This window comes from Dipodomys ordii, unplaced genomic scaffold (genome assembly GCF_000151885.1).
Source record: "Dipodomys ordii isolate 6190 unplaced genomic scaffold, Dord_2.0 Scaffold172, whole genome shotgun sequence".
Lineage (NCBI taxonomy): Eukaryota > Metazoa > Chordata > Mammalia > Rodentia > Heteromyidae > Dipodomys > Dipodomys ordii.
Genome location: NW_012267388.1, coordinates 125,276 through 142,365, shown reverse-complemented (window position 1 = coordinate 142,365; position 17,090 = coordinate 125,276). Strand labels below are relative to the sequence as shown.

Genomic DNA, 17,090 nt, shown 5'->3' with positions numbered 1-17,090 from the left:
GAAATAGAAAAGGGTTAATTCAAGTTACTTTTTAATTACAACTTTAAAAGGTTTTAGTCATGTACAAAAATAAACAAATATATAATAAAAATAAATATATAATAAATAAAATTATTTAATTCCAATGGCCACATAACTATTGTATTATATCAATGGTCCAGCCTTGAAAAGGCCACTTTTTATTGCCAATCTAAATATCTAAATACCAGCAATTAATCAGTTAATATCATTTTATAAAGTAGTACAATTTTAGTGCTCTGCTTTGAAAACTTCGATGAATTTTAGAGATTGTATACTATTCAATCATTTTATATTTAACCAATGTGAAAACACCTTGACTAAAAATGCCTGTGGGGAAAGTCTATCCATTCCAAAAGACAGATTTGCAAACAAACACGTTTGTCAGTAGCAAATATTAACAACTTATTTAGTATGTACACCAAATATTTAATTTGTTTTTTATACATAGAAATGTCAACTGTTTCATATAAATGTAACTACTTCTTAAAGATAATCAAAGAAAATCCCTAGGGAAATGATTTCTTTTCGTGTGCCCTGAACTTAGGTCCTCATAGCTGTCCCTAAGCTTATTTGCTCAAGGTCAACACTCTACCACGACCCACAGCTCTACTTGTTTTGTTTTTGTTTTTTTTGGGGGGGACGGGTTTGGTAGCTATTTGGAGATAAGAGTTACATAGACCTTCCTACCCCGTCTGGCTTTGAACTGTAATTCTCATTTCTCAGCCTCCTGAATAGCTAGGATTCAAGCCATAAGCCATAAGCCATCAGTGCCAAACTGAGAAATTATTTCTAAAGTACTCAGAATGCTTCAGCAACCAAATCCTGATATCAATTTAATGTAATAAACATATAATCTGGGCTCCAGTGGCTCACACCTGTAATACTAGCTACTTGGGAGGTTGACTGGTAGGATTACAGTTCAAGACCTACCAGGGCAGAGATATTATTCCAACCAGCAACCTGGCACAATTATGGTGCACCTGTCATCCTAGCTATTCAGAGGTTGAGACTGCAATCTTCTGGCTAACACAAGCTAAGAAGTTTCCTAGACCATATCTCAACAGAAATAGTTGGTCTTGATGCCATGCATCTATCATCACAGCTACTGGAGGAAACATCAATAGGGAGACTGCAGTCCAGACTGGCTTAGACAAAAAGCAAAATTCTATCTTAAAAATAAGCAGAGCAAAAAGGCCTAGAGATGTAGCTCAACCACTAGAGTGCTTGCACAAAACACTGATTTTAAACCCAAGTACTGACCCTGCCAAAAAAAGAACCCATAATTTTTTTAATCAAGAGATGGAGATCAATCAGAAAAGAATCAAGTCATAACATTTATAATGAATGATAGTTACATAAAAATGTTCTGTCCAGTGACAGCAGTTCACACCTGTAATCCTAGCTACTCAGGAGGCTAAGACCTCAGGATCAAGGTTCAAAGCCAGCCCAGGCAGAAAAGTTCAGGAGACTCTTACCACTAATTAACCACCCAAAAAAGTCCAAAGAACATCTCTGGCTCAAGTGGTAGAGTGCTAGCCATGAGCACAGGGTCAGTACTCAAGCCCTGAGTTCAAGCCCAGTACCAGCACCAAAAAAAAAAAAATCTATGCATCCTGATATCAAAATCCTATTTAAAATCTACTATATTCAAGGCATAACTCAGGGAATATCAGTCTCCAATTTTTTCTCTTTTCTGGGATAGAGACCAAACTCAGGGCCTCCTTATGCTAGGCAAGAACCCTATCACTAAGCTATGTCTGCAGTCTTTAATTTTTTTGAGACAGAATCTCACAATATGGCCTTCTAACTTTATATCTTCCTGTGTAAGCCACCTGAAAGCTGGGATTAATAAGTTTGTACCTCTACACCCAGGGTGATAAAGTATGTATCTTCTAAATATCAGCAAACAAAATAGTAATGTTAAAAATAAGTTAATTCTTTAACAGTTGCTTTTTTGAGGAATTTTCTGTTTGTTGATTTGAGTTTGTTTTGTGGTAGTACTGTAAACTCAAGGCCTTAAATTAAGCCACATTTCCAACACAATTTAATTCTTTTCAAATACACAATATACAAAATTTAAAGGATACTGATCTGTCTGTGGTCTTCGAAAATTCTCTGGAAGATTGGCTTCATAGAGTAGTCTTGCTTTAGTATTTCCCATATCTTGCATGCACTATAAGAAAAATTATTTTCATTACTCATGTGAACATTAAAAATTCCTATATATGTAGACATGAACACATATATACAAATTCCAGTCAACAGTAATTGTTTCTACACATACTCTTTTTAATAAATTAAATAATAATTATGAAATTACCCAAATTCTGTAGAGGCACTATTTGTATTTTTCTACCTATGTGGATTCAATTTCATGCTTACAGTCACTACTTCCTAAAAAAGAAGTTCCTGACAGTTTGTAGGGAGTTCTATTTTCAAAAATTATTTTCAAAAATTGAAAAATGCTGTCATGTCTGGGGCTAACAACCCAAGGTAAAACTTGAACTTCAATATACTCTAGGGTTTTCATAACTTATAATCAAGACCTCCATATAAGCCAGTCAAGATACAATGCTGACCTAAAATTCTACAAAAGTGGTTTTGTTTCTTTGGAGTTAACCATTTGAGTCTGATGAAAAGTTCTTCCCACCAAAAACAAAAATAAATAGAACAAAACAAGAAAGAAAAGAAAGCAGCATGATGCTTGATAGCACAATTGCTCACAGAGCCATGTTACAGTTTGGATCTGTACTCCCCAAAGGCCATGTGTTAAAAGTCACCATAGAGGTACTGCTGGGAGGTAGTGGAACTTTTAGGTCAGCTCACAATGGAGTTTCCTAGGGGTGTGCCCTTTAAGAGGACTGTGAAGCCCTAGTCTCTTTCCCAGCTCATGATAATAAGCAGTTTGCTAGGCTACACACTCCTATCACCACTACTCATCACCTTCACCAAAGGTCCAAATTATGCAGAACTGTAAGTTAAACAAGTCCTTCCTCTTATAAATTAAGTGTGCCTCTAGTATTTCATTATGAAAATGACTAAATACAAACCTTTCTCCTAAAATCTAAGAACTAACTCATGAGATATAAATCTATTTAAGAATGATTTCATTAATTTGTTTCACTATCATCTAGGAGTGATGACTAAAAAGTACTTCCTTGATATTACTAGAAACTCAATGTTAAGAACTGCAAGTAAAATACGATAATTTATCACATCATTTACAAGGAACTTAAAATATTTTTAGTATGGGGAAAAGTGGCAGAAAATTAAGGAGGGGGTAACACTGTTCAAAAGAATTGTATTTATTACCTTACTTATGTAACTGTAACCAATCTGTACATTACCTTCACAATAAAATTTTTAAAAATACTGTAGTAGCAGAAAGATTGTTTTTTATGATGTTCTTATTTCCCCAGATTCCCAGACACATATCCCCAAGTGTTCTAACAGATTACTTAAGTTCTCCTTCCTTCAAATAAGAAAATATATGATAACTTTTCTCCTGAGTCTTAAAAAAAAAAAAAAAAAAAAAGCCTGGCACCATTTTTTTTAAATTAGCTTCTCAAATCACCATCTGGAAAGAAAACATTCTTGAGTAACATCATTAAAAAGAGCTCTTATAAAGCATAGTCACTACTATGTATTATAAAGGAGGTATAAGGTATTTTACATTTACAGAAAACAAAGAACAAAAAGGAAAGAAAACACAAAGAAGAAAAAAATATATACACAAACTTTCAGACATCTATTCCATCTTGCATCAATGTAAGTATTCTGTCAGAACTTTAGATTTCTAAGTAATTTCTCTAGAGATCAAAACAAAGTAAAGGAACAAGAATAGAAAGTAAGAGAGATTATAAACAACCAAAGGGGAAAAAGGATTTTTATAATTTTGTCCTCCAGATGAAATAGATACTAAGTCAAAAATAACTTGAAGCCAGATGTCAGTTAGGGAGACTGAGATCTGGAGGATCAAGGTTCAAAGCCAGCTTGAGCAGGGCACCAGCTAAACAAGCAAGCCAGGCAAATGGAAAGACCTGAAGTAAAAGTCCAGAGTTTACCCTATCCCACTTTTGCCTTCTCTCTCCTCCCCTCCCCACCCCCCAACAAAGTAACTGGAGCTTTAAGACTAAGATGAAAACAAATTCTCTAATTTGAGCTTTATAATTATAAGATGAAAGCAAATTCTCTAATGTAAACCTGTTAAGTGGAAAGTCATAGGCCTGTTTTACATCATGATAGGAACTGGTTTGAGTAAAGCTATTATGTAATTCTGTATGGGGAGTTCTAAGAAAATACAACACCAGTTACCTTGCTGGGGGAAAAAAGTTCCCATATTAAGCATTCAAATGATGCTGCATGTTTATGCCATGGCATAATTTAGAAGCAGAGATTAGTAAATTATCTAATTTTAAAGACATTAAACATTTGGAAAGAACTAAAAAAATGTCTCTTAGTTTACACAGTTACAATTAATCAAAACATAATTTAAATACAATTCACAGAAACTATAAAGGTAAAAAACTGCGAGTATTCATTTTTGCTGGAAATTTCAACAAAAATATGAAAACTAAAATCTATTATATATATATACACACACACCATATCTCATCCACTATATTTATTCATATTATCATTCTGAAATATTAATACATCCCATAATTTACATTTACTATATTATGAAAAAGGCCTAAACATTTCAACATTATGCCAATGCATATTTACATTATACTAATTTACTTAACATTATTGTAGTGATGTCAATTAGACAATAGGAAAAATAAAAGACAGCAAGATCTGAAAGGGAGAGCTGACAAGAAACAACGAGCCATTTCCATGAAAGTCATTCCTTAAAGTGAATGGTGCAGTTGTATCTGTTAGCACTCTAAGGAAAAGCAGACTCAATGACATCACCAATAGAAGTCATTTGTTGAGATAAGGAAGAAACTGATATGCTCAGTTTCTATGTTTCTAAATGCAGAATAAAGATGTTATGTAAGGAAGAATACAGAAGTGTTAGCTTCAGTCAAGATAAAGGTAAAAAATGGAGCCATTTGGAGATAAAAGAGGAGGGGCTCTACTCAGGAGGCTGAGATCTGAGAGTCGGGGTTCAAAGGCAGCCAGGGCAGGTGAGACTCTTATCTCCAATATACTATTCAGAAAAGGCTGGAAGTGGTACTGTGGCTCCAGTGGTAGAGCACCAGCCTTGAGTACAAAGAGGCTCAGGGACAGAGCTCAGCCCCTGAGTTCAAGCCCCATGAATGGCAAAAAAAAAAGGAAAAAAGAAAGAAAGAAATAAGAAGAACCAACAGAAATAAGAATTTGAAGTCACTGTCAGTACCTGCAAACACACTATTGAATGAAATAGCAAGGCCAGCTGTATGGCAAGTTAATGATTAATTCCTCTAAGAATAAAATTTGATTTTTTTCCTTTGTTATATGATTCCAAAGTCTTGAAAAAGCAAAGCTATCAAGACATAAAAGTTTTCAAGGTATGGTTTCTCTTTGTCTTAGATTAGGTTGACTAATGTCAAATACAGTTCATTCCAAGCTTAATGTCTATGTCTGATACATTTGGTTCCAGGACTTTCCATTTTTGCATCCCCTCCTTTTCTTAGTACCTTCGTCCTATTTGCCCTGTAATGTTCCTGCACTACATCCTCAAATGCTAAAAAGTGCCTGGTCAGCAGAAATTTACAGTGTAGCTAGCACTAATAATGTAGTGGTATCTTAGGAAGCTATCTGCATAGTTTGCACAAATCTGAATTTATATACTTGTTGACTGAAATATCCTAAGCAATTGTTTTTAAAAATAGGAGCAGTGAAAAAAATAATAGAATACCATATACTGTAAGTTACATTGAAATTAGGCCTTTCACATTCTAGATGGCAAAATATAAAACCTGAAAATAATCAACAAACTCTTAAGTATTAATGCTTAAAATAAGAATGAAGTACATCTATAATAAATCTAAACACAAGAATTAACACTATTCAAAATAAAGCTCTTCTATCCAATTTTCTAAAAAACAAATTTGGAGAAAGAAGAATCTGAAATCCAATTCAAAGATTTTTACACAATACTATATACTACCTGTATGTTTATATATTTAAACATAAAATATATCAGAATAACTACAAAGAAACTAACAATTTGGTTATTTAGCATACCTAATTACTAAAACTAATAATATGATTGCTTCTTTGGAGAAAAACTACATAATTGAGGGCAGAATTGAAAGAAAAGTATTTCCTCTATAATTTTGTACTTTTAGAGGTTTCACAATGTCTATATATTTCCCAGAACAAAAAAATATTACTCTACATTGCTTCTAAATAAAATCTTATCTAGATGGGAGTTTGGCTAGGTAGACAAGTATCTTCTGAATTAAAACAAGGAGACCACCTCCTTCTAAGAAAAACAGTCTTCTGTTGGGTCAAAACAGTTACAACTAAAACCAAAGGTAGACAAAATTTTTAAATCTCATGTAAATAGTTATTACACTCACACTACATTCCAATCATTAATATGGCATTTATTCCTCAGTGTCATAATCTTAAAAACAGACTGCAGCTGCTGAAGACCAAAATCTTCTTAATAGAGTATTTGTGAAGAAGGGAAGAGGCTACTTGCCCTATTCTCACTAAAATCTTTGAAAACACAACTGCTTTAGTTAAATGTATATATTTTTAAAAATCTCTTATTTAAAAAGGAGTTAATATTGACAGTCCCTGGATAAGTTCTTCATGTCAGTTGACTCACCTCTACTACCTCTTGAAATTTTCCAGAATAGTTCTCTATCTTCCTCTCAAAAGCCACCAGTTCTCTATCTTCCTCTCAAAAGCCACCAGGATTTCTTGCATAGGAGCAAGCCTTTCAGGACTGGTTTCAAGATCTTTTGGATTCCAGCTGCTGGAAAAGAAGGGCCACCATTTTTGGTCTCAGGAACTCTTTGGAAATAATTAACACAGAGTCCACTCCTTCATTTTCATGAAATTATTTTTAGGGAGACTTTTTTTCTTTGTTTAAATTTGCTACTACAAATTCAGAATATACATTTAAAAAATAAAAAAGCAATGAAATCAAACACTTGTAACAAAATCGGACAAGTTTTAAATCACAGTCTTTTATGATCTCTATTTACTATGAGATTCACATTAATTAAGTTCAGAAATAAACAACAACCTTTACCCTACTTGTTTAAGGCCCTACTCAGGAGTTAAGATTCCCTTCAGTCAGAAGTCTTAGTAACTTTTCTCTTACAGACTTTCCTCCATGTATCATCCCTAGTATCATTACTATAGTTTAAGGATCTAGTCATTAATTTCCTAGGCTATGGCACAAAATGGTTCATCAGATTTATCTTCTCAAAAGGAACATCAGATGTTGTTTTTCCACTTATTAAACAAAAGTAGAAGGTCCCTATTCTTTGCTTGTCTTATCTTCTATCACCAAACCCATGCCAACTGTAACTTTTACCTTCATCCTCCAGACACATAACAACATCCAGCATGTTCATCACACAATACTACCTTATATTTTCAAAAACAGCATGCTTCTTTATGAGGGCTCTGGTGGTTCATGCCTATACCCTAGCTACTTGGGTAGCTGAAATTTGAAGATCAAGGTTCAAAGCCAACCCAGGCAGAAAAGTCCATGAGACTTGTATCTCCAATTAACTACCAGAAAGCTCAAAGTGAAGGTATGGTTCAAATGACACAGAATGAGTCTTTAGTGAAAAAGCCAAGTGCCCTGAGCTCTGAATTCAAACCCCAGTACAATCACAAAGAAAGAAAAATAAAAACTGTATGAGTACTATAAGACTAATGAGACAGTACTTAAATGCTAAAATTTTAATATGACTAATGTAATTTTAAAGACAATACTATTAATAGCTTGGTGAACATCATTCGCCTTTTAATCTGGTCACTACTTTCGTAGTCCTATTATCCACTATTAGATTCCTACAAAGCAAAAATGACTATAATTCTAAAATATTATGTTCAATTAAACAATAATACTTGCTTTCAAAATTATCCACTCATATATGCATTCATTCAATACATCTAATAATTTCCTACTAAACAGAATATAAGGAAATAAGTCCCTATCTCCAAGTAACTTAATATTTCTTTAGTTATATTCACATCTATTTAAATTTTCATTACTTTGACCCAAGAATATAGCAATTACTAGCAACAGAAAATTCTCAAATATGTAACTTAACTTACTGGCTTAAATGGATGCTAGTGGCTCACATCTACAATTCTAGCTAGTCAGGAGATGGAGATCTGAAGATTATGGCTCACAATTGTCCATGAGCCTCATCTCCGATTAAGCACCAAAAGAAAAGGCTGGAAGTAGAGCTGTCGCTCAAGTGGCAGAACTCTAGCCTTGAGCACAAAATCTCAGGAAGAAAGCCCAACCCTGAGTTCAAGTCTCAGGACTGGTGAGTATACACACTGGTGTACGCACACACACATGCACACACACACACACACACACACACACACACACACACACAGATACAAACTGGCTTTATTGAAAGTTTAATCTTTAAAAACTAGAGGAGGGCTGGGAAGTTGGCTCAGTGGTAGAGCGCTTCCTTGCCTTTCATGCATGAGGCCCTGGGTTCGATTCCTCAACACCATATAAGCAGAAAAAAAAAGCCAGAAGTGGTGCTGTGGCTCAAGTGGTAGAGTGCTAGCCTTGAGCTGAAGAGCTGAGGGACAGCGGCCCAGGCCCAGAGTTCAGGCCCCACGACCAGACCAAAAAAAATAAATAACAAGAGGAATAAGAAAACATAAGGCATAACCTTGCAATAACTTGCACATAAAATCTTAAAAATTTGACAGTCTTTCAAACAAATTATTTTTTAAAGAGGCTTATGAAGCCTCACAGATTACATTTTGTTATAAACAGTACTTTTATTTCTTCACTCACTTTTCATATGTACATAATACGTAGACCCAATGCTGCCAGGTGCCTCCATTCTCTGCTCTTCTGTGGAGACACATTTAATGATCTTGGAATGGTTTACTATCAACAAACTCTTAATCAACTTAAAAAATATATGCACAGCCAGGCACTGATGGCTCATGCCTATAGTTCTAGCTACTCAAGAGACTGAGATAAGAGGGTCACAGTTCAAAGCCTGCCCAGGAAGGAAAGTCCATGGGACTTGCCTCCAATTAACCACCAGAAAACCAGCTGTAGCACTGCAGCTCGAAGTGGTAGAGGGCTAGCCTTGAGCAACAAGGCTCAGGAACAGGGCCCACATCCTCAATTCAAGCCCCGCAACAACAAAAGTAAAAAGGTATGTATCAGATTTTTTTCAAAGTTGATACAAGTAGAATGATTTCTTTTCCCACAAAAGAAGGAAAAAAAGTTTTGAGCGGACACTTCTTTAATGTGTACCAAAAATTGTTAGCCCTGCCTGGTTCAATATGGAACTACAAAATTTATCTAAGGACCAAACCTTAGGAAATTAAACAGTGTTATGACATACTGGTCAAATGTTGTTAAATTATGAAGTTCTCCAAATTAGCCTTTGTAACTATAATTATATTCTATTGAATATTGCTTGTCATGGAAATTCTGTAATAAGAAAAGTCAGTCTTTGAGCTTCCTAAAACCTCACTAAAAAATAGACCTAAACATTAGGTATTTATAACAAAACTAGGTAACTACTGGGAATCAGCGGCTCATACCTTTAATCAGGAAGCTAAGGCCTAATTCAATGCCTGCTCAGGCAGAAAAGTCTGTAAGACTTCATCTTCTATTAACCAGAAAAATGCAAGACCAGAGGCTCAGCTCAAGTGGTAAAGCAACAGTGATAAGCAAGCAAGGGCCCTGAATTCCAGCCCTGGTACAGACTTAAAGAAAAACTGACTGGTTATCCCATTCTAATACCAAATTGTGATCACTGAGGGACAAACCGTTAACATGTACTAGAACTTCCTGACAATTGCAATTCATGGGAAGTAAAATAAAGCAAAATAATTAAGAGATGTGTAAATTAGAAATCACTGTAGAACAATTTGCTTAAAGTATGTACTATTTTTATCCAGTCCAACAATTAAAGAAGGGAGAAAGAATAGTCACATTGAACTCTAACTAACCAAGATACCCTTCCAGGATACAGCTCCTACTAAGAAGAAAATCCTAGGAAGGAACTGACTCAAATTCAGCAGGGTAGAAGATCCAGATAAAAGTGAGAAAAGGGAATATAAGAAGCAACTGGCTTTATTTTTTAAGCATTATGGGAAAATAAGGAGAGGAATGCGCCAAACTCTAAAAGCTAGCTTGAGTACCACTTTTAAAAGTAAAAGAAAATTAATGTTATATAAAAAATGTTAACAAAGTGGCACTGTAGCTCAAGTGGTAGAGCGCTCGCCTTGAGCTGAAGAGCTGAGGGACAGCGCCCAAGCCCAGAGTTCAAGCCCCACGACCGACAAAAAAAAAAAAAAAAAAATGTTATTTAAGCCGGGCACTGGTGGCTCACGCCTGCAATCCTAGCTACTCAGGAGGCTGAGATCTGAGGATCGAGGTTCAAAGCCAGCCCGGGCAGGAGAGACCGTGAGACTCCTATCTCCAATAAACCACCAGAAAACCGGAAGTGGCGCTGTAGCTCAAGTGGTAGAGTGCTCGCCTTGAGCTGAAGAGCTGAAGGACAGCGCCCAGGCTCAGAGTTCAAGCCCCACGACCGACAAAAAAAAAAAAAAAAAATGTTAACAGAAAAAAAATAAGGACTGATTTCATAAGAAATTTCAAGAAAAAAAAAGGAAGTAAAATAATATCTCTACAATAAAACCAATTCAGGAAAAAATGTCTACAAAATTGTGACCTACTAATTAAAAATGAGCTAAAGATTATGAATACAGCTAATTAACAGATAAATATAAATTATGAAAAACAACTAAATTACAAAATTAAAAAGATTCAAAATTGAAAATTAAATTTTATGTTTTCCTGATTTCTCTCATTTTAATTTTAAATATTATGTTTTCCTGACTTCTCTCATTTTAGAGTAATGAAAAAAGGTTAAAAAATTGGTAATTAATATTCAATATGTAGGTAGAAGAGTAACCAAACGACTAGGGCTGACGGCACAATTCAGCAGAAGAGCAACAACACAGCCCAAAGGCCCTGAGATAAAGCCCAAGTTAACACCAAAACATAAACATTTTTAAAAATCTAAAATGAAACAATATTAAAAGCTGTAACATAAAAAATTCAACTACATAAAGGAATACAGTGTGTATAGGAAGTTTTTGCCTAAAAGAAATCAATTTTATTTTTAGAGATAAAGACAATTTAAATAGAAAAGCATGAAAAGATATACAACACTGAACAAAGGAAAGTTGCAGTGACTGACAAGTATATACCAACTATATGCCTACTGTACCTACTGTATAACCTATTGTACAACAAAACATGAGCCAACTGTTCCTTCAAATTTTTCCAGTATCCTCACTAGAAAATAAAAGCAGGAAAAACCTGCAAAAACCGTAACTTACCTTACTTTCATCCAGATTTTAAAAATGTAAAAACTTTTGCGAGCCTTAAACTCAGGAGCACAGGCCTCAAACACATAAATTACTTTTAGGATAAGTTGAATTACTTTCATTCAAAGGCTGATAATGAAAATGTTTCTGAAATGCTGTAGTAACCAAAAAGGACTCAGCATATAAAGAATCTCAGAAATGAGACTTTCTTTCAGTCATCTAAGCCAATCTCCATATACCTACTCAATGTTTAAATACCAACAACACATTTCCCACTGGTTCCCAAGCCTCTTTACAAACCATTCCAGTAATGATAAACTTAGTATATTCCTAGGCAACCAACTTCATTTGTAGTTTGAAATACAGAAAAAAATATTGCCATTCTAATACTTGCATATAGGTATATTGGGATTTCCACATGCTAGTTTAAGTTATACTCCCAGAAGCTACTATATTTCTAGTTTTAAAACTATGGGAAACTGTAGGAATCCTTCACAACCATCCCAGGTTACTACTCGGAGGCAGGCAGGCAAAGGAGAAACATTATTGTAAGGTTTATTAGAGGGGCCATAACTCCCTGGGAGAGGGAGCATATGGCTTACCCCTATCCAAGTTGCAAATCAGTCTGGGAGAGGAAGTGACAGCTGAAGTGAGGTAAATGCTTGGGCAGGTGGGTCTGGGCAGAGAGAGGAAGTGGCCAGCTGTGTGGTAGGAACTGTAGGGCTGCAAGAAGCTCAGGTCTGGGTGGAGCTGAGGACCAAAGGTAAGGAAGGGTTATACTAACAGGAACATTAGGAGAAGAGGACAGAGATTAAGAAATGAAAATAAATACACTAAGAAAATAAGGAAACAGAGGGAAATGCTTTACTTGCTTTTTTTTTTGTCTATTCCCCATTCACTGCTGAGGCCACTACTTTCGCAGAATTTTATCCATCTAAGGTTATTCTCAGACTGCCATTTGAAGAATTAAGTCTTTATTATTTTCCTAGCAGGTAAGGAAACATCACTAATATGGGAGTTTACACTTGCTTAAACAGACATGCACGATGGTAAAGAACTATATGTGACAGTATACAATTAAACACAAATTAGATATGAAGGTTTTCACTTGCTTAAACAGACATGCACGATGGTAAAGAACTATATGTGACAGTATACAATTAAACACAAATTAGATATGAAGGTTTTTGAACTGCATATTAAAGAATGGGAACTGTACTTTGGTTCAACTGGCCATCCCTTTCAACCTGGCATTCCAAAAACCAAAGCTCTCCCTCTTGAACAATAGACAAAACCGGACCTCAATACTAATGAGTCATCTGACATTCCGGTTTACACTGATGCCATCAGGGTCCAACAAGGAGTTCCTGGTGAATGTAAGGCAAGGAACAATTAAACCCCTCTAACAAGATGACAAGGTTTCAATAGCTCCTAATATTCTAGCAGGAAAACGGGAGTATGTGTCCTAAGTAGGGGGGCAAAGGCTATGTATACTTTCATCCTCAAAATTAGGGCCCTGGGGACTAAAAAATAAGAGGTAACTGGTTCCCTTGCTATTCAAGAGTGCTGACCATAGTTCTAATGTTGTGACTAAGGGGAATGTCTTTAATTGGGTGTTATGGGATTAATTCACATAGAGACTAATGTTAAAAGTTTGAAGAAAAATAAAATAAAATAAAAGGGGAAACTGAGATAAAATGCCTTTTCCAAAGTGTATTGCTTAAAAGCACCTGCTTTGGCCTAGTGGCTTGGCTCTTGTTAAGGAAAAGAGGAACTGCTTTGGGATAAGAAAGAATTTTTGAAATGTAAGGTCTTTGTTTTCAACTAATTTCTTTACAAGATAGAATTAAGACACACCCCAGACTGTTCAAGAAATAGCAGAGGATGTGGGTATATTTTGAGATTACTTGTACTCAGTTAATCTTATTTCAGAATCACCTTATGTAAATACATTTCTGTTCGGTTTTTAAAAAGAGGTAGAGCTGAGTAAGAACTGCACCAGCACGCACGTGGTATTCAGGTTAAGGGGTAGGTTTATTCAGTAGACCTGATGGGACCAGGCAAGGTTGGCACTCCACGTGGCTGGGAAAGGCCTGGGAATGAGAGAGAGCTGGGAAAGAGAGGAAAGAGAGAGGAAAGAGCACATTGCAAAAGGCCGTCAGAACTGTGGGTATTCCTCAGAGCAAAAAGGGAAGAACAAAAAAAGAAAAAAGAGGAAAAAAAAAACAGAGAAATCCCAGCTATTCTGACTTTAAGCCTTTATCCGAGTCACGGCCTTTTGCGAACCCGTCTTTCTGCGGCGGAATCAGCGCATAATTTCAGGCTCTCTTTGCTCTCTCTCTGCCATTCATGTGCAACTTTCTACCCTTTTTTTCTACAACTTTTTGGCTTGTGCCTTGAAGAGTGCGACGCTGTCTGGGTCCCAGGGACCCCCCCTCTAGGTTCCCTCTCAAAGGCTAGCCAATGTGCTCTTTCCTCTCTTTCCCAGCTCTCTACTGTTCTTACCCCTCTCTCTGCTCTTTTCTAGCTCTTTCCTCTCTTTCCCAGCCACGTGGAGTGCCAACCTTGCCTGGCCCCAGCATGTCTACTGAATAAACCTACCCCTTACCTGAATACCACGTGGGTGCGGGTGCAGTTCTTACTCAGCTCGACCTCTTTTTAAAAACCTAACAATTTCAAGCCTGCTCTGTGAGCTACTTGGCAGATTTTGGGCTGATGGCACACCTTTCCTCACAGAAGTAAAGTTCACCTTGCTGAGACCAAGGGGGGGGGGGGTGGAGAGACAGGGACAACGACACTTTTTATTTTTTATTGTAAAGATGCTGTAGCAAGGGGTTATGGTTACATGAATAAGGTAATGAATAGTTTTGGTTTTTTTTTTTTTTTGGTCAGTCGTGGGGCTTGAACTCTGGGATTGGGTGCTATCCCTCAGCTCTACAGCTCAAGGCGAGCACACTACCGCTTGAGCCATAATGCCACTTCCGGTTTTCTAGTGGTTTATTGGAGATAAGAGTCTCATGGAGTTTCCTGCCTGGGCTGGCTTTGAACTGAGATCCTCAGATCTCAGCCTCCTGAGTAGCTAGGATTACAGGCATGAGCCACCAGCACCCAGCTGGTAATGAATACACTTCTTGTTGAGCATTATTACTATAGTAGGAAGACCCCTACTCAGGCAGGTAAGCCCACCTAATCATCCGGAGTGACAGAGCCCACTGCAACAAAGTTGTTAACAAAGAAGCAACTTTATTGAGAAGGTTCCTACACTGACCGGCCAGAGCCACAGCACAGGCTCAGGTGGCTGATAGTGAAGTAAGCCCTGAGAGGAGACTCCAGCTGGTACAGCTTCTTTCCAGGCTTTGCCTTTGTTTTAGGGATTTTAGAAAAGACCTTTAAACAGGTTAACTAGACCTTGGCTCCACCCAGCCCAGTTCCCAGAATGAAAAAAAACAAAAAAAATGAATCTGGTCCCTCTCCCCTGAACAACCTAACCCACCCTTGATTGTTGAGTTAAAAGACTGACCCATAAAACAGAGAGGTTGTAATATGGCTCCAACTGGTGACACCACATGCTTATGGTAAACCCTGCCTTTTGCACATGCTTACAGTAAACTCTGCCTATTGGCCACCAGCATGTGGTCTGGTATGACTGTACAATCCTTTGTGTATGTTCCGATCCCACTGGTCACCTGCTCTTGACCAGGCTCCACCTCATGGATTTTGCCTTTAAAAACCAAAGAATGGGGGCTGTTCGGGGTTGCAATATCAGCTGCCAAGCCTGTGCTGCGGCCCTGGCTGGTCAGTGTAGGAACCTTCTCAATAAAGTTGCTTCTTTGTTAACAACTTTGTTGCAGTGGGCTCTGTCACTCCAGATGACTAGGTGGGCTTGCCTGCCTGAGTAGGGGTCTTCCTACTACAGTTACCTTCTCCTTTTTTTTTTCTCCTATTATCTCTTCCCTCCCTCACTCCCCCTCCCAAGTTGTAAAGTTCATTTCTAACATAGTGTTTTATGAGTTTCACTGTTGCCATGGGTCATCCTGTGTTTTTGTTTCAGCATTTTGCTATTCTCCTTCCCTTGATCAAATTAGATAAATGTATATACAAGATGCAAGGTATCAAAATCAAATACAGTGACAACAGAGGATATATCATAGAGGGAAGAACATAAAAAGAAATAAAAAATTCACATAATACATTAAAAACAACAACAAAAAAACCCTCTTGTATCCATTATCTTGGGGTTCATTTCACTTAGCATCATCTTATATGGTCATATGTACATACTTTTTGAGCTTTTCTGCTATCTAATAAGATTATCCTAGATGTATACTAATTATTGCAAATAAGGAGAAGCATGGGACCTATATTTCTTTGGGTCTGGCTTACTTCACTTAATGTGATTTTTTTTTTCCAAGTATCCATTTCCTTACAAATGGTGTGGTGTCATTCTTTCTGATGGAAGTATAGAATTCCACTGTGTGTGTGTGTATACATATATACATATGTGTATATATACATATGTGTATATATACATATGTGTATTCTTGATCCATTCATCTACTGAGGGTCATCTGGATTGGTTCCATTGGTTCCATTCATCATATCTTAGCTATGGTGAATAATGCTGCAATAAATATAGCTGTGCTGGTAGCTTAATATGGCCGTTTGTTTATAATTTTGATAGAAGAGTTAAATGGCCAGAGAAGCATAGTAACAAAATTATTCTGAATGTGTCAAGAAAAATAAAGTTAGGGCTGGCAATGTGGCTTAGTGGTAGAGTGCTTGCCTAGCATGCATGAAGCCCTGGGTTTGATGCCTCAGTATCACATAAACAAAAAAACCAGAAGTGGTGCTGAAGCTCAAATGGTACAATGCTATGAGTTCAAGCCCCAGGACTGGCTAAAAAAAGAAAACAAAATGTTAAGAGCGTTGAGAACATCAAGAGTAAGCTAAAGTCCTGGAGACAAGGTAAGGCAACCGAAGAATTAATAGTTACTTGAAGCCAGGTGCTAGTGGCTCAAGCCTATAATATTAGCTACTTAGGAGGCTGACATCTGAGGATGGAGTTTTGAAGGTAGCCCAGGAAGGAAAGTCCATGAGATTCTTATCTCCAATTAACCACCAAAAAGAGTCATAAGTACAGCTGTGACTCAAATGGTAGAACACTATTCTTGAGTAAAAAAGCTCAGGGACAGTGCCCAGGCCCTGAGTTCAAGTCCCAACCACATATGCACATGCATGCTCACATATGTATGCATATGTGGCTCAACTGGCCTAGCGGTTTAAGGCCTAGCAATGTCAAAAAGTAAACACAAATAATTTTTTAACACAAATAAATTTTAAAAAGCATCATAAAGAATAACCAGGTTTTAAGACTAATGACATTATTTTATTGTCTATCAAATTACAAGTAAGATAAGAACACAGGGAAAAATACTAACACTGTACTTTATAAAGCACTATACTGTAAATGGAAAATACAATGTCATAAATATATTTTTAAAAAATAAAATAAAAATGTCTCACATTACTATCACTATAGTCACAATTCCCATTGAAGC

At 36.6% G+C, this 17,090-nt stretch overlaps 1 protein-coding gene across 3 annotated transcripts in view; it reads right to left on the bottom strand.

Moving 5' to 3' along the window:
• The window catches only part of Smap1 (small ArfGAP 1), a 128,163-nt gene that overhangs the window by 70,755 nt on the left and 40,318 nt on the right, over positions 1-17,090 (bottom strand). For 2 of the 3 annotated variants that reach the window (XM_013033622.1, XM_013033624.1), the window contains exon 3: positions 2,109-2,194. In XM_013033622.1, coding sequence (XP_012889076.1) covers positions 2,109-2,194 — 86 coding nt within the window. Of the gene's footprint in view, positions 1-2,108; positions 2,195-6,787; positions 6,846-17,090 lie in introns of those variants that run through there. The other variant, XM_013033625.1, reaches the window with a different exon arrangement.